The sequence below is a fragment of the Lonchura striata genome, chromosome 11, assembly GCF_050655825.1.
Source record: "Lonchura striata isolate lonStrDom1 chromosome 11, ASM5065582v1, whole genome shotgun sequence".
NCBI lineage: Eukaryota > Metazoa > Chordata > Aves > Passeriformes > Estrildidae > Lonchura > Lonchura striata.
Window position 1 is genome coordinate 17305032 of NC_140713.1, and position 23693 is coordinate 17328724.

General features: G+C 40.0%; 1 protein-coding gene and 1 long non-coding RNA gene across 9 annotated transcripts in view; one reads left to right on the top strand and one right to left on the bottom strand.

Moving 5' to 3' along the window:
• Positions 1–23693, top strand: part of NUP93 (nucleoporin 93) — an 83132-nt gene that overhangs the window by 47293 nt on the left and 12146 nt on the right. For 5 of the 8 annotated variants that reach the window (XM_021535211.4, XM_021535210.3, XM_085589699.1 and 2 more), the window contains 15 exons: positions 513–575; positions 2291–2419; positions 8852–8926; positions 11056–11145; positions 12493–12632; positions 14673–14805; positions 15773–15930; positions 17460–17625; positions 18409–18502; positions 19566–19757; positions 19984–20110; positions 20221–20293; positions 20618–20662; positions 22134–22250; positions 22867–22985. In XM_021535211.4, the coding sequence (XP_021390886.1) occupies positions 513–575; positions 2291–2419; positions 8852–8926; positions 11056–11145; positions 12493–12632; positions 14673–14805; positions 15773–15930; positions 17460–17625; positions 18409–18502; positions 19566–19757; positions 19984–20110; positions 20221–20293; positions 20618–20662; positions 22134–22250; positions 22867–22985 (1721 nt within the window). Of the gene's footprint in view, positions 1–512; positions 576–2290; positions 2420–8851; positions 8927–11055; positions 11146–12492; positions 12633–14672; positions 14806–15772; positions 15931–17459; positions 17626–18408; positions 18503–19565; positions 19758–19983; positions 20111–20220; positions 20294–20617; positions 20663–22133; positions 22251–22866; positions 22997–23081; positions 23196–23693 lie in introns of all 8 variants that reach the window. The other 3 variants (XR_014957914.1, XR_014957912.1, XR_014957915.1) reach the window with 3 other exon arrangements.
• LOC146766431 (uncharacterized) lies at positions 4230–6848 on the bottom strand. Its single transcript, XR_014957916.1, has 2 exons — positions 6040–6848; positions 4230–4541 (listed from the first exon to the last, which is right to left on the bottom strand). It is a non-coding gene; the product is annotated as an uncharacterized LOC146766431 (long non-coding RNA).

Below are 23693 nucleotides of genomic sequence, written 5' to 3' on the forward strand. Positions count from 1 at the left end.
TATGCTTTCTAACTGTTTAGTTATTTCCATCCTTCGTCAACTGACTATTTTTATGGCTCTTTTTCACAGTTGTGTCAGATCTCCAAGAGCTTCACTTCTGCCTGAAGCTGCCAAGTCAAAGCCTGCTTTATTTTTTTTAGCATACTCAAGTCCAACAATCTTATCTTGGCTTATCTCTCCTACCAGCTTTCATCCTAGCTCCCTCAAATGGAGAGCAGGAGGAAGCAGATTCTGGGACACAGAGATAAAAGAGACTAGAAGCAGGACATTTCACCAGGATTTAATGCATATTAAAAGAGGGGATTAATGCATTTTCATTTTCACATTGCTCTGGATGGGCATCTTACTGTACCTTTGGTGAAGTAAAGTGACTTCTAAAATTCTTGGGACTGGACTTCAGGGAGAGTTCTGAGCACTTCTCAGAGCTGAAATAGCCGAGTACTACAGTAGGTGTGTGATGTTAGTGCAACCCTGATTTTTTTTATCTGAAGCTCTGTTTTCCTTTTTTGCAGGGATTCCTGAAGAATGAAAAAGATAATGCATTGCTATCTGCCATTGAAGAGTCTAGGAGGAGGGTAAGTTGGAAGAAAGCACCATTGTTTTTGCCTAAAAACAAAAAACAGGAGAGGTTTGCAGAGTCTAATTTTCTTCCCTTGAAAGGGATCAGTATTTAGTCTGTAAGAAAAAGACAGAGTTAGACTTCCCCTCTTCATCTCCTGTATCTTCACCTGTGAACAAATAGCTGTTTTGAAGATTATCTGAGCAGCAGCTTGTTTTCTGATGGGAAATTAATCTAATCCTGTTTCTGAATCTATTTGTGCTTTTTGTATCTGCCATGTTCTGGGACAGTGATTTTTCGCAATTGAATCATGCAGCATGGAAAAATTCTTCCTGTTTGTCTTGAAACTCCTTGGAAATGTCAAAATGTTATTCTGTACTTCCTAGTGCTCATGTTATGATTGTTTCCCTCCATGTGTACTGGGGGCATCAGGTTTAGAACGGAGTCTGTGTTTCTTTCAAATGATAAGAAATGCTACCTAAGCATTATCAAAATATTTAAATTATATAAAATTATCTGTAAGTATTGAAGCATATTTAAAACCCTGTGATTATAGAGAAGGTACGGGTAAAACCTATATCCTGCCATGAAAGTATAAAGTGAATTTTATAACACAGCAAAGAAACACAAATCTTAAGCTCTAGTTGCATGCTTGCACTGTAATTGTTTGCCAAATGTCACTGTCTCTTATCAGGTCTTTCTTCTGAGGAATGTTTTGCTCATTAATTGACAATATCCTAGCAGTGAACTGCAATTAAATGAAAAACTTAGCCAACCAAGACATTTAGTTAAGTATGTTGCAGCACAGGGCTGTGTGAAAAGGAGAGAAGCACAAGACACAATATAGCTTATTCTCTCTTTAGAATTAATGGAGAGTCTCTTATTTCCTGTGGTGGTATACCTGAAGCTGTTAGTCTCACCCCAATAATGAAAAGGTAGTGAAGCATCTTCTCTATCCTAATGCTATTACCAAAATAAGGGAGTATTTGCCTTACTGAGGGAAAAGCTGTTCCCTCCCATGTGTTCCTCAATTGGATCTGAAATAATGTAGTACATCAGCCATTTTAAAGGTAAAGGTTTTTTTTTCTTGGGATTTGATTTTCCTGTGTGCTTTCCCAAGTTATGTTCCTGATAAAGAGACTTCCTGATTCTTTGACACTGGTGTATTTTCCCTTAGTATTTTGATATTTTATTTTATCCTATTTCCCTTTTAAAAGAAAAACACACTGGTAAAGACCTGAAAATGATTATGTGCCATAAACACACATCTTTGTTAAGAATGTAGTGAGTCAGACCTTTGTAGCCTCCAGGGAGGTGAAAAGCAAGTGGCCATTAGAGAAGTTAAGTCTCAACAAACCACACAGATCAGTGATGAACCTGGATATTGTGTGTGTGCTGCTAAGTTAAAGAAGGAAGCATTCTGATTTTTGGCCTGCTCAGATTCCTGTGTTGCTGTGCCATGGAAAAGACAGTTTCCCTCTTTTACCAGCTGGGGGTATGTGAGAGTTGTCTTAATTCCATGTACACCTACTTTCTGAATCCCATTGTACCTGAACAGGAAGGAAGCCTGTTAAAATAATATGCAGCACACCATCAGCTCTTGAGGGCTGACCTGGTTGATATATGTAGTTGCTATTTTCTGTTTCATTTTTGGGCTTGTCTATTAATAGCAGAGTTAGGCTGGTGGGTGTTTCTATACGTTCCTTAGCTCTTGTTCTTCTTCACTAACAGACTTTTGCCATGGCTGAGGAGTATCACCGAGAATCAATGCTGGTTGAATGGGAGCAGGTGAAACAAAGAATTCTTCATTCTCTGCTTGCGTCAGGAGAAGATGCTCTTGATTTCACCCAGGAAAATGAGGTAATTGTCTTTCTAAATGCTGTACACAGTCACACACAGCACTGTACACAGCTGGCATTCCAGCACTCCTGAAACCACCTCTGAAACCACTACAACTGTGTGAAAATGAGAAATATAAAATCCCTATTTAATTCTAGAATGGCTCTGACTAGCAGAATGCGTTGTCTAGCAGAATATCAAACCTTTGTGATTGTTTCTGTTTATTGGCTGATGGGTACAGGCAATGGAGCTGCTGTTGCTAAAGCTGTGTTTTGAGCAACATATGTGCTGGCTGGAACTTAGTCACAAACACATTTTAGGTCAATATACCCAGGGGACAGAAAACACACTGGGGGCTACAGAAAACCCTTGTGATGTGACACCAGGGAGTTTCTCAGGTGCAGTTGTGCTTGCACATAGGTCTTAGAGTGTCTCTTCCCCTTACTGTGTGCTGGCCTGGATTTATGGCTTTTCTTAGGAGACTGATGAAGTCTCTCAGGTTTCTTGGCAAAACCAAATGAATAAACAAAAAAACAAGCTTTCCTTTTTATCTTGCTGTCTCATGCAGAGCAGATTAGAATTCTGTGCTTTTCAGACCTCTAGTGTTCAGGTTAATCCAGCAGTGACCAAATCCTTTGGGCAAGACCATCATCCTAAAACATTCTTTATCTTCTGTTACAATTTAAACCTTTTCCAGTTTATTCTCTTAAAGAAAATGTTTCAATTAAATGAGTAGAGCAAAGCAGAGTTATGTGCAGGTTGTTGGAAGCCCAGCTCCTCTGAGCTGAAAGCATCAGACAGCAGCTGTGATCCCTGGAGCACAGTTACATCACTGCTGCTGCGCTGTGCTCCATGAAAATGCTTGCTTTGAGAAGAGAGGGGATAGGGAGTGGGGGGATGCAAGTTGCTGTGCTTTCAGGCTGAAAAAGAGACACATTTTTTATAGCCACATTCTCTACCCATGCAAATGAATTCCTGTTCATTGGGATGACCTGCAAGTATACTGAAATTAAAAAAGCCCTTGGTGCTAATGTGGTATGACCTGTATAGGGATTTGGAAATAATTAAAATTGTTAATGAAATGTTCCTTTCTGATTACTCTTCTTTTAAATATAGGTTAATCCCAGTTAGCATACCTCTTTTTATAGGGACTGTCTTCCGAGAAAGTATTTTTCTGATGCTTTACTGGGACTTCTCAAAGGTTGTCCAGCTTTCCAATATTAGAAATGCTAAATAATGCAGACTGACTTAATTTTAAACTAGGAACAGCTATCCCATTATTTTAGGATGTGAATCTGAAGGCTTGGTTAATACACTGATACCCTCTAACGTCTTTGATTTGTGTGCTAGTTACTGGTGTGGGGTTTTCCTTTTGGAGTGTGGATGTTAACTGCTAGCAGAAGTAATTTAATAACGCACTCTGAACAGGTAAAAACCCTATTCTGGTGTTTCATTGTCAAATGGACACTACCCCCAGTCCATGGCACTTGAGATGCCAAGCATCAAATTGGTGTGAGGGAGGAGGGGAGAAAACTCAGCTCCTAATGTTTCTGGTGAATGTGTTTAAAGACTCAGTGTACACTGTCACTCAGTAATACTCCTCTCTCTGTTTCAAAGCTTTCATAGTAGCAGTATGTCATTTCAAGAGCATTTAAAATCCTTGATATATTCTAGTGTTAGCCTCAAGAAGTCAAAGGTCTGAGAGGTTTGAAGTGCATCTACTGTGTTAAAAGCCTGTTATCTAACCTCCCCACAGCAGGTTGTTCTTCTAAAGCCTTGTTCCAGTCAAATAAGTTTTTTGTGTGTATGTGACACAAACAGACACAGCCTGTAGAATATAGTAAAGGTTTAATTGATATCCTCTGGAGATGGAGAATCAGCTGAAAAGGCACAGATCCAAACGCAGCAGGGGGCCGGGTCTGCCTGCAAGCCAATTCTCAAGCTTTGGGCAAGCTAATTTGGGCAGAGTGAAATACCAACACATTATTCATTGAAATAATTCCAATTAACAAGCAAAGCTCACTATTCAAAGAACCTAGTGCAGGACTTGCCATTGAGGTTTTCTGTTCTCCCTTGTCCTCCAGCCTGGCCACCTTCTTGTTCAGGGAAAAGCAGAGCTGATATAAAGGTGCTTCTTGTGGGGCTGGAAAGGGATAAAAGCCTGAGATTTGTCTTCAAGCTATCAAACACCTCTGGTCTGAAGGTGTTTGTTATGACTGTTGTGCCATGAGGTGCCAAGGCATTTCCTTTGTCCTTTTCCAAGTTTTTCCTTATTCCAGGTTTTTGTTTCTTCCACCCTTGCCATAAGCTCTTCCCTCCCACTGTCAAGCAGGATGCCCCTGCAGTGATAGGGACACACTGGCACCTCTTGGTTTCTGTTCTGCTCCTCTGTATCACGTCTTCATACCGTTTAAATCCCAAGCACTTCAAGATGCTTCCACTCCACCACAGTGTATTTTGATGGGGTTTCTCCAGCTTGGTCTCCTGCCTAGATATTCACTGTGTCTACTGGCCAAGCCATTTGGAGTGCTGACAAAATGTCTGCCCAGACTTCTGCTGAGGAATGTGCATATGCATATGAGGGTGATGAATAATGCATCTTTGCATGCACTGGGTTTGGTGTGCAAGTGAGGCTGAATGCTTGGCTGAGTGCAAATGAAGGAGGGCTCCTTTGAAAAGCAGCATCGTTTGGCTAAGTGAATTTAAAAGATAAAAATGTGATGGAAGTGCAGCTAAGCTGCAGCTTTGAGAAATGCATAATATTCAGAATAAATATTACAGTTCAGAATAATGTTTTGGAAAGATCAAAATTCAGGGCAGGGAAAAGCAAAGGTGTTTGAGAAAAACAGCACAAGCCATTTAAGCAATATCAGACTAGAGATACAGCAAGATTTGTGTGTGTGCACTTACACTTCTGCAGTCCTTTGTGCATCCCCCACTTTTCTGCTTTTCCTTTTGCTGCTCCAGTTAAACTTCAAAACCTGACCTGAAACATGCTGCTTCTCATATGCTCCTAGCTGCTGTTTTGAGCACATCTCTTATTATCTTTTTCTTGCTTGAAACTTGGTAAGTTCTGACTTGCCAGCAAAGAATATCCTCCCCCCTCCACTTTCCCCCATTAGTTTGTAGGGGGGAAAATCCTTCCCTTCTTGGGAAGGATTGCCTGCACAATCCATTTCTGCCATTTGTTCAGGGGGAGCCGTGGAAGTGGCCTTCCCCATGCTGACTCACTGCTTTAGTTTTCCTTTTGAACTTTCCCTTTAGTACAGCCATGTGATGGTTCAGTGAGCTAGTGCTTTCTTGTAGTTTAATAATTCAAAGGTGAAGCCAGAATGCACGCATGAGGTGGGAAAAAAATAGGAAATAAGCTTACTTCCATGGCTCTTTTTCCATAGGAAAGAAAAGTATAAGAAAGTTAGGACAAATTCTAGATTGCTTGATTTTTGTTTTCCTGAAGTGCCAAGTCATTAGAATTGGAAGAATTTAATTTCAGTGTGACAGTTCTCAGCTGCAGCAGCTAGTTAAGAAGTGTTTGCTAAAGCATAATGGTTAAACTAAAATTGGTGAAAGGAAAGGAAAACCCAACCCCAGAGCAGTTATTTCTTAGTTTCAGGCGTGCACTTTTGAATTCAGCTTGTTACCTGAATTGGTTTGAGCCTGGCAGTCACACACCAGTCTCTGGAATGGCAGCCTCGTGGGTGCTCTTTGGTGCCGCAAAGCAGAAAAAAGAACAGACTCACAAAACAGAGCCCCAGTCCCTGTGTGTCTGCTGCTTGGGCAGTGGCTGAAAGTGACACTAAGTCACTATGTACAGTCTTCACTTGCTTTAGGAGGTGAAACCTCATCAGTAATTAATGACAGTGTCCATAATTTAGCATTACTTTAAATAACTCTGCATTTTATCTGGCTCGGCACAGGGAAAGACTGCAAAGCGCTATTTCTGCCATCGTGTCTGTTTCCCAGGAAACCTGCTTTAACAGTTTCTTTGTTCTTTAGAACAAAGAATTTGTCGGGTTTTAGGTGGGTTTAAAGGAATTTGTGTCAGATGATTTGGCAATAAAAGAAAAATGCAGATGCTTCTGCATATCAGTACCCACTAAGAGGGACTGGGAAGAATATTTTTAGTGTAAGTTCAGTTGCAGAAAGAAAAGTGAAATTGCTTTTGGGTTTTTTGTAAGGCCTTTTTTTGGAGCCTGAGGTCTAAATGCACCTGCCTGATTTTGCAATCAAGTTAAACATTATTTAAATAGCATTAGTGAGAAATTAATGCAGTAATAAACTAATTTCAGCCATTTAAAAGGATTGTCCAGGTTTATCCTTGGTACCTCCATTCATTTATATTTCATTATGTTAGGGACGAACATTGCTGAGTATTTTTCATTCTTTAATCAACTGCTGTATGCTGCACAGAAACCTGTAACTACAGATATCACAAAGCTCTTATCATTTCATGATAGAGGTTTGTGCCTTTATCTTCATGTATAAATTTTTAGCCAGCGTAGAACAGTTTCTTGGCCATTCCAATTGTGTAACTTTTTTTTCTTTTTAAATTTTAACTTGTGAACACTTTACTGATCAAAACTCCTGGACTGGGACAATGAGTAGTAATTGTCTTTGTAAGGACACATGGTCATGAGTGTAAGAGAGGTCTTACATGGTAGAAGATATTCCAGGTTGAACTAATACCAAAATAAAATTAATTTGGGGAAGACTGAGAGAATGATCAGTTTTACAATGAACAATAACATGTCTGGAATTTGTTTGTGTTATTTCATTTTGAAGTTGGGATACAGTTCCCAAAAAAAAATTATTTTGAAGACTCTGCCAGTATTTCATCCACATTTGAAACAAGAAATTGAATGATGGCACCATCTGGAGAAAAGCTGTCCCTTTCTGGATCACTTCCTGAAATCCACACAAGCCAGGTCATGGCAGGAACATTGCTGCAGTCTGACAGGTGTCAGCGAGGCTGAACTCTAAAGCTGATTAAACTGGAAGCGAAAACAATGATTTTCCTATTGCATTTGGACATTATGTTTGTGCAGGCAGCAAGTTGGTCACATTTAAGTGAACTCTTCCAGGCAAGGCTAGAGCACATAATGAGGCAATCCGTGGAGGTGATCCTGTCTGCACTGTAAAGTACTGACATTCTGGGTAACAAGTGTAAGAAGCAGTAAAGCTGTTTGACCGTATTGCTTAGGTGCACTGGAACAACTAATGAGGATGTGCAGCCAGTTGTAACTGACTTTGATGGTAAAAAGCTTAATTTTTAAACTCTGCAGATGTACCTGCCCTTTCTCGGAAAAAATTACTGATTCCAGTTTAGATGAATATCCACAGCCTTGAGTTATATGGTAACAAGCTTGGAAACCTTGCTTTGCTGAAAGCTTCTCTGTTCCTTTTTGCTTGCCCCAACTCTGTCAGTTGGCTTCATAATAAATATTTTGCTTCTGAACTGAGCTTGTCTTGCTTTGATCTTCAGACCAGCATGGCTTCTGAAGCAGCTGATATTAAAGGACTGTTACCTCAAAGGGATCTGTCTTTAAAATGATTGTACTTTATTTTTCAAACTCAAGACTTGCAATGCTGATGCTGGAATGAAGAATTACATTCTTTTAGAAAACAGGAAATAGCAGAGCATTGCTCAGAGTATTCTTTCTTCCAGAGTACTGAACATCTATGTTTAGTGGTGGCTGTACTGAGAACATACCTGTGCCTTGGAGTGAATAATTAAAATCACTTTATGCAACATTATACTATTGTGGCATGTTGTATTATGAGTTTTATAAGAGTATGAATTTTGGATGCCATTATTTCATTGGCTGTCTGTCCCTGCTCTACGCTCAAAATATCTCAATCTTGGCATAGTCTCTGTGGGTAAAAAGACTCCTTTTTTCAGGTCAGGATACTGCCAGCATACTTCCTCTTGCAGCAGACCAGCAGTGGGGCACTTCCCAGCACACAACTGAATTCTGCAGTCCTGTTTTATGTCTATATCATGGTACTGGGACAAAACTGGAGTATCAGATCTGACAGATTGGATCTATTTGATCTCGTCTGTTGAATTCTATGTCCTTGCTGTGATGGAGGTTCAGAGTAGATGCCTCACAGCAAGACATTGACAAGAAGCAACCTTTTAAGAAACAAAAGCAAAGAATTAAAATTATATGGTGCTACCAAGAGACACTGATGTCCTAATTCTAGAGAGCTAATGGTTGGTTTGTGCACTGAATAAGGAGGATTTCTGTCACTCTAGAAAGTTTAAGCTATTTTGGGAAGATAATGGGGTATTGCAGTGAGACTGCATTTTTCTCTGTAGATGGTTCAAAAACCCTGTTCTTAGTTCTGTCAGGAACATGGTTTTGCTGTTGCTCTTTAGGAGCAGATGTATTGGTAAAATGCATTGTGGTAATTCTGTACTTCATATCTTCCTTTACACTTCTCATTCAACAGCCCAGCTATGTTGGTGAGGTGGGTCCTCCAGGTCGCAGCTCCATGGACAGTGTGGAGATGGCATATGCTCGTCAGGTGAGTGGGAGTGAGAAAACTTCATTAAACACAGTGTTCTACATGGAGAGAGACAGGGAAAATAAAGATTGGAGCTTAGTGTAAAAGAAAACGTGGTAGGTAAAACCTGAAAGTACCTGCCTAGAGATAAAATGCTATTGACAAACACATAAATCTTGATGTTTTTAGAAGCATACTCACCTGTTTGCAACAGGATATTTTTTCAAATAGAGATCCTGAGCACCATATATGACTGTAGAAAGCATTTAAGCTTGTAAAATAAACTCAAATTAGTTTAAATTTTTGAAAGCAGTTTTTTTTTTAGGATTTGTGTCAATGCATAATTGTTTACAAATGAAGGCTTTATATTCCCTTTATTTTCATACGTAGAAGATCATTTTTACCATGTATGTATGTAGGAAAAAATATACTGAAGTGTTAATCCTGATGTTTGTTGAATTATATCTTATTTTAATGACATTGCTTATGAGAGGCTTAGTGCATCAGCTATGAATTAATGTGCCTGGTAGCATTAGACGCCCTCGGAAAATTTTCAGGGAAAACTGATAAACCTTTATATAACCAATTTGTTACTGTTGTTATTTGAGATTATCTATTTACCAGCACTGTTGAGAACAAAATGAAAGAAAAGAACTTGATTTTTGAAAATGGAATATGTGAAATGGTGTTGCTTAATTTGCACAGAATTACTGTTATTGTGTGCTTTGGCTCAGTCTGCACTGAGGCAGAGAGCAGCTCGTGCATCTGTTTTCCTACATCTGCATTCAGTTATGGTAACTGGGAAGAAACTGATAGCAAAAGGTTCATGGTTGTGCTGATAAACTGTACATTTGATTTAGTGGCTTTAATAGTTTGTTAATTTAGTTCATATCTACTGTAATATATCCACAGTAAAGGTCTTCTTTAAAACATTGTCTGTGCTTTGAAGCCATCAGTGTTACTCCGTGCTGCTTTTTGGGTATGGGAAGCCTAGTCTCTAGCAGTCCTGGCTCTGGGCTAGCTGTGGAGTCAGTGTGGCCAGTGGGCCTTTGTCAGGGTCACGGGCTGTGCACAGGCTGCTGCAGTGTGCCCTGGAAATGTGGTGTTTGTGGCCAGGCTCCTGCTGCCACAACACTTGGTGCATTCACTGTGTGCTCCCAACAGGGGCTCCAGAAAAGCTGGCCTGGCTGAGCTGTCCTTCTGTCAGCCTGCTGTTCAAGAATAACCCAGTGTCAGCAGTCTGTGTGGGGCTCCTGTGGCTTCAGTGGGGAGTTGGGAGACCTGGAGGTCAGGCAGGAGATCTGGAGATCCATGCTGCTTCTATTTATCAGCAGCCGTGAAATGTGTTTTAATTACAGTGAACTGATTAATTGTTCTTTGTGGATAATTCAAGCTGTCCCACAGGAGCACGGTGACATCCACAGACACGATTTCACTGATGCTGCACTCTGTTTGCAGTCCTGAGCTCTACATCTTGTCTGCACCTTGGACATGTTGCAGTAGTGCTGCATGCCAAATGGAATTAAAGTACAATGGCATGACCTTTCTAGTATTGAGAATTGTAAGTTTTGGACACAGTGAAATGTTTTTGGACTGAGAGTAGAATAAACAATAGTAGACGAAGCTCAGTAAAAATCAAGAGTTAAAACAGGGAGGTGTGTGTATATGTTTAAGGGCAGGCTCTGAAGGGTCAGGTTCCTGTTCATTTCCCTGTCTCAGATTTCCCTGAATACTGCCACAAACCAGCAAAATCCTGTTTCTTTCACATCAGCAGGTAGGAGGCTGCCATGCAGGGGAATATCACAGCCATCCACTTGTCAGGTCACTTCTGAATCTTTGTCCTTCAACAATTAGCTGCAGTTAGTCTAACAGGGCATTCAGTGCAGTGCTCTGCCATGCAAAACCACTGAACAGCTGGGCTGCTGCTGGCCTTGGGGCAGGCCTGGGACTTTGAGGTGTTGTGCAAGCTTGGGTGATGCTGATGCCCATTCCTCTACCTTTGGGTTGGAAGTGGCTGATGTGGGAGAGAATCAGAGGGACTTGCTGGGAACACTGGTTTTGAAGCCTGATTCAGATTTTGCTACTGTGGCTGGGGATGGAATGGAGCATAATATGTATTGTTAAACATGCTTTCTTTAATTATGTTTTAGATTTATATTTATAATGAGAAGATAGTGAATGGACATCTGCAGCCTAACCTGGTGGACCTCTGTGCTGCTACTGCAGGCCTGGATGATAAGGTACTGCCAATAAGTTAACATAAGGAAATGTATTTAAGCTGTTTTCAGGCTGTGATTAACAGCCTGCTGACATCAGGGGGAAAATACTGATACTGCCAAAAAAAAATTGCATGGCTCCACAGAAAACACAGAGGCAATACTGGAATTCTCTCCAGTGCAGCAGGGCCCACCTGCCATGAAGTTGGTCATGGTGAAAATTTCTTAACACAGTGAGGAAGAAATGAACCTGGTGTCCCATCATAAGTGATAAGCTGTTGAGGGGAAAATTGCTTTTAATTTAAAATACATTCTGTTGTGTTAATTTACAAAGTGTGGTCTCTTAATGTCCTTTGACGCTATGTACTTGGGGGTAAAAGGGTCTTCACTCAGACTGTGCTGGAGCTTAAATAGGCTCTCATAGTAAAGCATAAAACACCTAGGATTGACTTAAAATCAATGATCTGCGTACTTTCCTTTTTTTCTATTCCTTTAATTGTGTTGCCTTGATTCACCCTAAAAAAAGAAAACAAATGCACAAACCTTGGAGAAATGCCTGGAGGAGAATACTGCAGCAGGGTCAAGCTATGAAAAAACTGTGCAAATGGGAAGAGCAAAAAGCTGCTCAGAAGCTGAGGGGCAAACCCTTCAATTGGGTCTGAATTACAGATGTGCATCTTCACTCTGAGCAGCTCTGTTTGTTTTGCAAGGGGCAGCACGGGGAGTTTCAGTGTTCTTGCTGCTTTGAAGCACTGAGATCAAAGAGCTGCCCTTGTCCAAGTGAACAGTGCTGTTAGTTCTCAGTATTTTGCCATTTCAGCAGGGATGCCCTAGTCCTGTAAACACTGATACGATCTTGTCCTTGTGAATGAACAGATCTGGATGGTTTTCAACATTTATTTATAACTGAGCCTTTGTCCAAATGATCAGTGTCCTTTTAATGCTTCTTATCACAGCTGATCACACAGCTTTCCAGCAGCAGCCAGAGCCATTGCTTACATGGAAAGCTGATGATGCAGTGGTATATATGGAGTGGGAAGTGTGAACTAGAAATGAGCAAAAGACTGAGGACCAAGCACCCAGCCTAGTTTTAATAGTTGTCAATTTTTGAGAACAACTGCAGGTACAACATTTATAGCCATCTTCTTGCACAAAAATTATGCAAAAAAAGCCTGTGAAACTTGAATTCTGTGGGACAGAAGCAGCTTACCTTCATGACTGTGTCCAGTATCTGCATTACAAATCTAAACTGACATGAATTACTCTTGTGTTCTTAGGCTTTTCTTAAGCATCAAAACACGATGTAACTCAAAACAGTGTTGCTTGTTCATCTTTGTACTAACTGCTGAGGCATGGGATGACTTTTTGCAGAACATCTCCGAGATGTGGGCCATGGTGAAACAAATGACCGATGTCACCCTGGTTCCTGCCAGCGATGCCCTGAAAGTCCGGACCAACATGGAAGTGCGCATGGAGTTCGTGAGGCACGCTCTGCACTACCTGGAGGAGAGGTGAGATTGGGTGCTCCGAGTACACATTGACAGAGCTCCCTAATAAGAAACCAGAATGAATGACTTTGTGATGCACTTAGAGACGTCTCTTGCCTGCCTTTTTTATTGTGCAGGGCTTAGAGCAGCCACTTAAATAAAAAATTGTTCTAGTTTAACAGTGTTCTAGTTTAAAAGGCCTTGAATCTGTGGGGAGGTTGTTTAGAAGATGCAAAGACTTCTTTCTTCTGTGTCGCTTATAAATATTCCATATATGTACAGTGATATGTGAAGGTTTTTCACTTCAGGAGAGTGATCTGTTTCTCTTCTGCAAAAGAACATCCTCTTTTCTATATGCCCCCTTTCTGATTGCTGGTTGCTGTCAGCAGCCCATGAGGGCAGCATGGGAACAAACCTGGTGCAATGAGTCAAGTTCTGATAATGCCATTTCTACACTGAAAAGTTTTTGGAAAATGTGAAGAAGCTGAAATTGAGACATGTAGCAGTGATTTTCAGACTGTAGAAAGTGGTTTGCTGTGTTTATTAGCAAGTACCATGGGGGCCTAAGCTCCTTGACCAATGGAGTTCTTGGAGAACTGCAGGTTGTGAAGCTGCCCAAAGCCAAATGCCCATCCACTGCACATGTGGATGGATATTGCAGTCTCTCTTTTCTGGTAGCTGCAATGTGATGCCAGCAGCCTCTTCCAGCCTATGCAAGCAGTAACTGCAGAGTAGTATGTGGGCATTTGTTAGGGACACAGATTGCATCAGAGCATGGAAAGCACTGCACTCTGACACAGCACTGTGGGAAGAGGTGCTTTCACCTCCTGGTACAGCCTCTTCTTGGCCCTGGCAGTTGGTTGTCACACCCCATCAGCTCTCAGTGTCACCCAAGAGTGGTGGCAGCTGCCGCCTGTGCACAGAGGAGCTGACGCATCAAAAGGATCTTCTGTTCCCAGTTCCTCAGTCTCAGCAGAGTGCAATGAGCCAGTGATTCTTAACCTGATTTGCCACATGTCCAACTTGCTAAATGTTCACAGTGCCATTAACTGCTATCTGAAGTTAGGAGTTAGTTATATGTATTACTTTCCCAATGCTCCCAGTTGTGGAGATTAGGCCTCTCAGGCTTGGTTTTTGTTGGGTGTTTTGGTAATTAAAACCTTGCCCAAACTCTTTGCCTTGCTTCATAGCTTTTCTTCACTGGTGGGAATTGGCTAATACTAGAGTGTTTCCATGCCTCACCAGCCCCTCACTCATATATGGAAGAGATGTAATGCCACTCACAGCTGTTTACACATTGTTCCTTTGGAACAACTGTGATCTTAAGCCCTGAGGAACATGCACTTGCCTCAGCCATAATTCTCATTATCAAGATACTCTGATACCTGCTTATGTAGTCTTTCAGATTTCTGATGGCACACAAGTCTAATGTGCTGCAGAGAAAGGAAATGAACTTATTGTCATTTATTGATGCTGCTTACTTAGGTCTTCAGTGTACAAATTTTTGAGACTCCTGCTTCTAAGTATGCGTATTTGTTAAATTGATCTGCCTTGATTAAATTCTTTGATGGGTTATTTTAAAACATTTTCTTAAAGCTGCCTTTACCACTTATATTTCTCTAAATTCCCTTTTTCTCTGGGATTTTCTTCTGGTAAGTCCGTAGCCCTAAGGTTGATATTTTTCTATAGAGCAGGGAGGAGAGACAAACACATCTGTGGTATTTAACTATTCTTTCATGATTGAGAGTTAAAGTATTAGGGTGAAAGGCTTTTTGCCAGTTAATATATTTGAGCTTAACTTTGTTCTACTAAGTACTAATTGAGATTTGGACCTGGAGCAGTCCACCACAGACTCCAAACCTGGTGTCTTCTGAGACTGCTAAATACAAAGATCTTCCTAAACTGACCAAAATTTGTGCCTCTTTTTGTTGTAATGATAATGTCTGAACATCGAGTTAATTTGCTTTAAATTGTTAGTTCTGTCAGGTCAGAAAGGCAGTGGATGTTTTTGTGGCAGGTGTGTCTCAGTCTGTTCATGTTTGTTTCACTTGTGTTATGTTTCAGTTACAAAAATTACACTTTTGTGACAGTCTTTGGAAACTTGCACCAGGCTCAGCTGGGTGGAGTCCCAGGCACCTACCAGCTGGTCCGAAGCTTCCTGAACATCAAACTCCCGGCGTCTGTCCCTGGTCTGCAGGTATGGGCAGCACTGTCAGCCACTGGGCTAAAATAGCACAAACCTGTTCACCCATGGCAGAGGGGAAACCAGGGCAGCCTCAGGTGGCTTTTCTATTGTTTAAGCTGCTTTTAGGGCATCAGGCTCTTACTCCTTCTCTAGAATTTTTGACTGGGAAAATGGGAGATGGCAGGCAAAATCACTCTTGAGTTCAGACCTAGTCCCAAAGCATGGTGGGTGCTCAGAAGCTTGAGTTCTAATTCTAGAAATTATGTGGTCTTCTGGTTGTCATCTTAAATCAACAAGCAAGAATTAAAATGCATTATGATGGTTCAAAAAAAGCAGTAACTTAATCTCCCTGTTTTGCTTTTTCTCTTTTTTTACTTTTATTGTAAGATGGTGAAACCATCACCAAATGTGTAATGATTTCATCTGAATTGCAGCCTGGGCTTTTTATTTAGGCATCTGAATAAAACCCCTTACCTGCATGTAGTAAAAAGTGCATAGCTGTGCATGTACAAAATAATCAGATAGGCAGTCCGGGTTGAAAAATCAGATATAAAAGTTAAATGAAGAAATAATTATAACATTGGGGTGCACACAGCTAAGTCTGGCTGTCTCTTCTTACCTGCTGAGATCAGTGATTAGTTGGATGTCTTTCTGTTTCAGTGAAAATGTTTTTAATACCTCCGTGGCCTAATCCAGATCAATCTCCTTTGTGGAGAGGATATCATATGCTAAATATTGGGATTCTCAGAACTGAAATCTGTGCAAGCAGAAGAGAATCACACCTTTCACTGCTGAGATGTGCAGAGCTTTGCCACATTTTAACCCTCATGACCTCTGGCTTCAGTAACAAACAGAATTTTTCACCAATATGAGTGTGGGTATAAGGGCAGAAATAATGGATGAGGCCGAGGATAAAGAAAAATCATTCACATATATTGCTTTTGAGAAAAAAATTAAGTATGTCCTACTTTCTTTTCAGGATGGTGAGGTGGAGGGCCATCCTGTGTGGGCACTGATTTACTACTGCATGCGCTGTGGAGATCTGACTGCAGCCATGCACGTGGTGAAACGGGCACAGCACCAGCTGGGAGAGTTCAAAACCTGGTTCCAGGAGTACATGCACAGTAAAGACAGAAGGTAATTGGGAGCTAAGAAGGATCTTTGTGAGGGGTGGGAATTGCTGTGGAGTAGTGAAATTATCAGTGGTTTGGTAGAAATACAAAAAGCTCAAGTCTCTTCTGGTGGTGATGGTTGCCTGAGGTTTATATTACCTACCTAAATTACATGTAGAAGTTTGCATATTCTAATTCGTGGCTTTGAAGTTGAGAAATCTCAACAGAGAAAGAGCTGTTTGAAGATATTAAAAAATTTACATTTCAAAATTAATACAATGTGGTGTAGCTTTACTATTTTACCGAAGGATAAACCCAGTGTAACAGTGGTATATGGTATACAGAAGATCAGATTTAATCTTCTGTCATGAATCCTGTATTTTTTTATTTCCCATTGCTTATTTTAGCTGAATTTCCTTTGGGGAGCACTTTTTACTACACCTGTTTTCATAAGAATGCTACACAGGAAAAGCAAGCAGTGTTTGTTAGAGGCCTTTATAGGCCTCACTCTCATATCTTTCTTGTGTTTATTCTTCTCTTCCAGTTTTTGCTGTCCATCACTAGATAAAAGCCTTTGGCCAAACTGCTGCTGATGTGGTTGCAAAGTGGTTAAGCTAGTGCACCCTAAGGTGTGCTCCAAACTCCACAGTGGTTTTCTTTTCCATCTTTTCCATTTGCAGTGAATTTCAAAAAAAAAAAAAAAAAAAAAAAAAAAAAAAAATCAAAAAACCAACAAACAGACCAATTAAAAATAACTAACGAAGCTAACAAAATAAATGGAAAGGATAAAAATCCAAGTGCCATTTACAGAGTATGGTACACCATGGTATTCTTCTATAAATCAACCTGTTTTATAGAGAGTATGTAGGAGAGCTCATTATATCAAGGTTGTTGCAGAAACCTTGATGAAGATACTGTCACTGTTTTCATTACAAACACCTTTATGAGATACAACACAATAGATTTATTTTGTTTTTACTTCAGCTATGAAAAAGTGCTCTGCCTACAGATTTGACAAACAATGCCTTAGTCTAGAATACGTTATTGATTAAACTCTGTGAAATTCTCAACAAGAGGTTGCAAGAAAAAAACAATGACAAAGAACATTATAACAGTGTTTGATAATGATGAAAGTGTCTCTCCTGAAGGACCTCATGGTACCGTGACCTACTCACTTGTTAGTTCCTAACACAAAGACTTACAAAGATATTGTGAGCTCTATTTTTCTGAAATGATGAAGTAGCAGAGTCAGACAAAAATAGCTCATCTGCCACAGTCTTATTGTACTCCTAAAGAGACTGTCATATGTAGATTCTTTCTCTGCAGTGAGCATTTGAAGATGATCCTCTGTAACTTTAATTATGTGTTTAAATTCACGTGTGCAAAATTTTTACCTACAAATATGAACTGGAAGTGCAAGAAATATTGCCAGTGCTTACTGTCATTATGCCTTTGCTGTGGATATGCACCTGTTTACACTGATTTGTATCCAGGTTTCTTCATACAGGGAAAATAGGTATCATGTGTTTTCCTTCAATCATTTCTTTTCCTTAGACTGTCTCCTGCCACAGAAAATAAACTGCGTCTTCATTACAGACGAGCTCTGAGAAATAACACTGACCCCTACAAAAGGGCTGTTTATTGTATTATTGGCCGTTGTGACATTACAGACAACCAGAGTGAAGTTGCTGATAAAACAGAAGATTATCTTTGGCTAAAAGTAAGTCTGGTGTTGAGATTGTGGTGTTTGGTTATTCTTTTTGTAAGAACAGGTCTAAATGGTACCAAATTTCTCCACTGCTCTGCTACCCTTCCTGCTTCTAGATCTGGTGTTTTGCATCAATGTAGTGCATGTGACCTGACCTTGAAAATAATGCAGGGCTGGCAACCTGAATCCCAGGGCTGTTCTGTTACCCTCTGTGCTATCAAGTGTTAGTTTGGGTACAGTTGTCTTTGCAACTGTCATGTTCTTCATTTGACACTAATCTTCGTCACCTGTTTTTACGAGTAGTATTACCTTGCTACAGTGAGGATTCTTTGAATTCTCCTTCCTGGATGGATGTCTGAAATGTCAATGTGGATTGACCATACACAACACTGTCAATGTTGCTGAAGTCCTTACAGTTTTGGCAAGGGCATGATAGATACTGGTTGGTACCTGTTTCTCCTCTTTGTCAGAAAAAGGGTGGTAGAATGATGTATTTGTTACTATTCTATTTGTGGCAAAAAAAAGCTGCTTGAGAGTGTTCAGAGTCCCAGCATCAGAGTTTGCTGGCCTGGATGGATATGGATCCCCAGGGTTATATCTGCATGGATTTCAGCTGTTGCTGCCTTAGAGATCTTTGCTTTCCAGCAGTGGATGGAGCTGATGCTGTGACTAGATGCAGTTTCTAGTCAGTTGGTCAAATCCTAGGGAGGGCTCAGATGGATTGATTATCTTCTAAGTGCATTGCTTGTGCAAGGAGAAATATCTGTACTTCTCTTTTTTGGATGTGCTTTTTAGCTGAACCAAGTGTGTTTTGATGATGGTGGTGCGAGCTCCCCGCAGGACCGGCTAACGTTATCCCAGTTCCAGAAGCAGCTGCTGGAAGACTATGGTGAGAAACCAGAGTGATGTCTTACCTGGGGCTCTGCTTTTCTGCTGAGGACACTTTCCAGTTGTTATTAAACAAACCCCAGACTACACAAAAACCCTGCAGCTCTCCACTAGTGACAGGCATCTTCTGTCCATGAACAGCCTGCTCCCTGGAGTTGTGGCAGACTTCATTAAGACATAATGAGTGAGTCCCATGTTTTTCCCAGCAATCCAGAGATTTAATACTCATCTGTGAACAGCACTGCTGCTGTTTCTCCTTTATCCATTTATTGTGGGCTGTTTTCTCTCACCATAAATAGGCAAAAGTTCTTTAGCAGAAGTTCCAGCTTTGGAAATACAGAACAGAAAAGCAGTCAATACCTAATGTAGGCATGTATTTCCAAGCTTTTCCTCTGTGTGCATCTGGTGTTTTTCTTTTCCCTTAAATTAGCATTTCAAGCAAATTTCTGGGGACCCAAGTCACAATTCCTTCTATTTCAGAAGGTTTTAAGAACATCCACAGAATACATTTTCCTGTAATTGTTTTCCAGTCAGTCAAAATTAAGTCTCTTGGAATTGTCCAAAACATACCAAATTTGATTCTCCACAGCCTTCTAGTTTGTAGTATCACACGCTCAGATAAAAATGTGTGGAAAAGAAATATAATAGGCTACTGTTGGTGTCACTGAGTAGGAAGATCCAGTTTTTTAACATTATTTGTACCACTTGGCATAAGTATAAATGAAGACAAAAAGTTGTGGTCTTTAGAGAATCTATCACAGTTGATCAGAGTTCATAATTTGTTGTCTGAAAAGAACAAAGGAACTTTTCTGAGGAACTGTTTATTCTGCTTCACTTCTTGAATATGTCTTTATGCTGTGGTCCTTCATGATAAATCTGCAGTGGCACAGTTGTAGGTGAGCCACTGATGTGTGGTTATTCAGTTTTGTGTACTGTGTTTATTTTGGCTGGCACCTAATTAACAATAATGATGCAGTGTGACAGGAAGCATCTACTGTCAGTCATCTCTGATTGCAAAATCATGAAAATTATGTGAAAATGCGATGTGTTGTGGTTTTTTTCAGGTGAATCACACTTTGCAGTGAACCAGCCACCATTCCTCTACTTCCAAGTGTTGTTCTTGACAGCACAGTTTGAAGCTGCAATTGCTTTTCTTTTCCGGACAGAGCGCTTGCGTTGTCATGCTGTTCATGTTGCTTTGGTCCTGTTTGAGTTAAAATTGCTCCTGAAAGCATCTGGGCAGAGTGCACAACTATGTAAGTCCTATTTACTTTACAGTAAAGTAATATTTTATTAGCCCTCAGAGTACCCTCTAGAAGCGGCAGGTCTGTGTGATTAATCAAAGATTTATCAGAACAATCTCATAAAATTAATTGTTTTAGTTGCATTAGAGCTCTGGATCATGGTTCTGACTAATTTGAGATGAAGATCAGCATTTTCCTGGCATTAGATTCTCTGACAGTGCTGTTTCTGACCTTGCAGTAAGCCATGAAGCTGGTGACCCTCCTGGTGTCAGACGTTTAAATTTTGTGCGGCTTTTGATGCTTTACACCCGTAAGTTTGAATCAACAGATCCACGGGAAGCTCTGCAGTACTTTTACTTTCTCAGGTAGGAGCTAATATACATCTTTAGATATTCTCCTAGTTATTATTGCTTCATTAGTCTTACCTGGAAAGTTCTCAGAAACAGGAGTACCTTTCTCCCTCTTTATTTTATAGGAATGAGAAGGACAGCCAAGGAGAGAATATGTTCTTGCGTTGCGTTAGTGAAATAGTGATTGAAAGCAGAGAGGTGCGTTTGGCCATGTTTTGTCTTCCTCAATTAAGCTGAAAGTAATTTCTTCTTTAAAATCTTTGTTAGTCAGGACAGTCTTAGAGTTGCTTACTCTTTCTGCCTGATGCAGACCCAGATGAGAGATCTTGCAATGGCCTTATGTTTAAGACATTTAATCATATCTTTTTGCCTGTTATTTAGTTACAAATACTTTTTATATTGGTCACTGTTTTTCATTCCATGACTGTCTTTGTATTTAACAAATATGTTATGAAATACGTGCAATTCATCTCTGTATTTTTGTTTCCTGTTTTTTCTAACTTTAAATCCACGTGGATATAGTTTGATATGATTCTTGGAAAGCTGGAAAAGGATGGTAGTAGGAAGGTGAGTTCACAATTTATATTTTATATTAAAAGTACAATACAACCTATATATGATTTCCAAAGTAGTCATGAGGCTATTTTGCTTCTCTCTGTTTTCCACTAGCTAAATTATTACTGTGTTTGAATACATTCAAGTTCTCCCACTTGGAGATCCTTTTACAGAATAATCTGTGACCTGCCCTAACAAAAGGCAGGTCAGGAACTTCAGGGCAAACAGTGTTCTCTGAACAGCTGCTGTAACTGAGGAAGCAAATGGCATCAGGTAATTCTAGTGAGTTCAGAATTTTGTCTTCCCAGGAGGAAATGGAGTTTAGTTTAAGTGGGTATGTGAGAATGCTCTGTTAACCAAGGTGTACATGTGAAAATTATTTATGACATCCTCATTCACCTCACAGAAGAAATGTATTGCAGTCCTTGAAAAATCCTTGTAATTAAAGGAGCAAGGGCTTACAGACCACAAGCATAGGCACAGCTGATCTGACCTTCACACAGGTGAGAGCAAGTACTGGATAAAAGTTCAGCTGTTTTTAGATGACCAATGTTGCTTCCAGTGTAAAAGCAGTTTCATAATAGTTAAGTAGAAGATTACACAGAAGATAAAGGAAACCTTAAGGTTTTACCTGCAAACAGGAGAGTGCATGCAAATTATGAAAATTTTAGATAATCAAAGAAGTTTTCTGTTTGATGTGACAGCTTTGGAAGATTTCTGTGTAAAGCAGACTGCGGAACCATTTGCATCTCAATTTTAAGATTAGGGCTTATATTGCTGTCAAAAATAGAGGGGGAAAGTTATTTCTGGCAGGAATTTCTTTTAGATGTCTTTATTTTCTCATTTCAAAAGCAGTGAGATTGCATACAAGAGAACAAGGTAGCTTGATAATCTTTACAAATAACTTTGTTGTTTTGCACTTTCTTTGGTGTGAAACCAACAATTTTAAGCTTAAAATAAATTCTTCTAGATGATATAGTCTCATTTTTGCATCCTCAACTACAGTAATGTCCAGATATTCTTGACTCTTTCATCTCTTTTATTCTACATGTTTAATATTTGTTTTTAAATTCTTGTTGCCCTTTCATTTATCTGTGTGAGATTTCCCTGGCAACCTGTCATGACAGTATAAACAAACTCCATCCCTGGAGCCGTTGGAATGCTATGTGCTGAAGTCTTTTGTGTTTTCTTCTCTGTGTCATCAGCAGTTAATAGCTCAAACTCTGATTTATTTTATCTGGGTCATTTTGAATGAATTGGAAACCAAGAATGTCTCAGTGCTGACTCCATTTAGGAGAGAGTCCCTCTTGCAAGAACTCATTCTATTTTTAATATCTCACTTTTGCACATTCCCATGGAAATGTACAGGCCATTCCAATCATAAGCCAACATGTAAAATATTCATTGCCTTGACAGAATATTCTGGAGTGTTTGAGCCTTCTGATTCCTCTTTTCTCTTTTCGTTTTTGTCTCACCTCTTTAGCCTGGAGTGATAGACAAGTTTACAAGTGACACAAAATCCATTATTAACAAAGTGGCTTCTGCAGCAGAAAATAAAGGATTGTTTGAAGAAGCTGCAAAACTCTATGACCTTGCAAAGGTATATGTCTTGTGTGCTGCCTTATATACTTGGTTCACCTTTTTTCCTTCCAAACATTCTACCTGTGTTTAGGAGGTTAAATTTCATCTCGGAGATTGAATTGCCCTTATTCAAGCAGTTTATTTCTACTGCTGGAACAACAGAGCCATAAGGCTGCATGAAGAGATGTTTTAGTTAGCACATCCAGATGGATTGCACTCCAGGGATTCTGATTTAGGACACTGTGGTCCTTATCAATGTGCTATTTTGAAGAGAGTGCCCCACGCATGATTTAATTCAGTCTAGTGCAGTTATTTACCTGGAGTGTACTCTTCCAATTTCATAGATATTGAACTGAAGTCTAAAATAGTTGGTCTTTATACTGAGTACTCTTGTTTCCTTTGGAAATAGAGGTGGATACAACCATAACCACTGTTTTAGAGAAAAACTAGGAGGAAATGCTTTTTCTTGTGACCCAGCAGCATTATGTTGTTTGTAGCTAATAAGATCCTGACTCATTATGGGAGGGAGGTGGCTCTGGGCTTTCAGTAGACACCACTGCATGAAACTTCTCTGCTTTTTCAATGAGAGTAAGACACCATGTTTCATTTTATTTGTGTAACTTTAATGCCAACAGAACCCTGACAAAGTTTTAGAACTGATGAACAAGCTCCTTAGTCCAGTTGTTCCCCAGATCAGCACTCCCCAGTCAAACAAGGAGCGTTTGAAGAACATGGCCCATTCCATTGCTGAGAGGTAAGACTCAGGTAAGGGCAGGACTGGGTGATTCACCTCAGCATGACCTGCCACTGTCAGAGCTGTGGATGTTAGTTCCTGATGTTGTTTCTGCAGGCTGGACTGTGGCATCCACAGCAGTATATTTAGAAAGACAACGAAGGGGTCAGAATTTACACTGTCCTGTTCGTGATGGCTTGCAGTACTGAAACCAGAAATCTTCAGGGTCAGGTAAATTTGGCAAGAAGTTTTATCTGTAGGTGAATCAGGATTGCCAGCTAGAGATGGAGTCTGTTAAGGAACAATAAATACATTAATTGTATGTTTTATATTATTTTTAAAGCAAAATATTGTAATAGTTGCTGAGTCATTGCATGCAATTCACTTTTTTGAAATAGTATTAAGAGAGAGCTACAAACCCAGTAATTCTGAATTGTAACAACTGTTCAGTAGCTTTCTGAAAACTGTTGCTTTAATGAAGGCTAAAAAGGGAGTATTTAAGATGAACTGTGTATGGCTAATGCAAGCAGTGGACTTCATTTCCACAGACAGTTATGTTAACGCCAAGTACTCTGTGGTGTCCAGAAAGAAAGGAAGCAACTGAAAGGAATGTGCCCTGCCATGTCTGTATACTAATTAGGGTATGGGCTTGAGAGACATCAGTGCTGAAGGTTCATTAACACCGGGAAGTTAGGATTTACCTGATTCTGAAAAGCTGTAGTTGCAAAA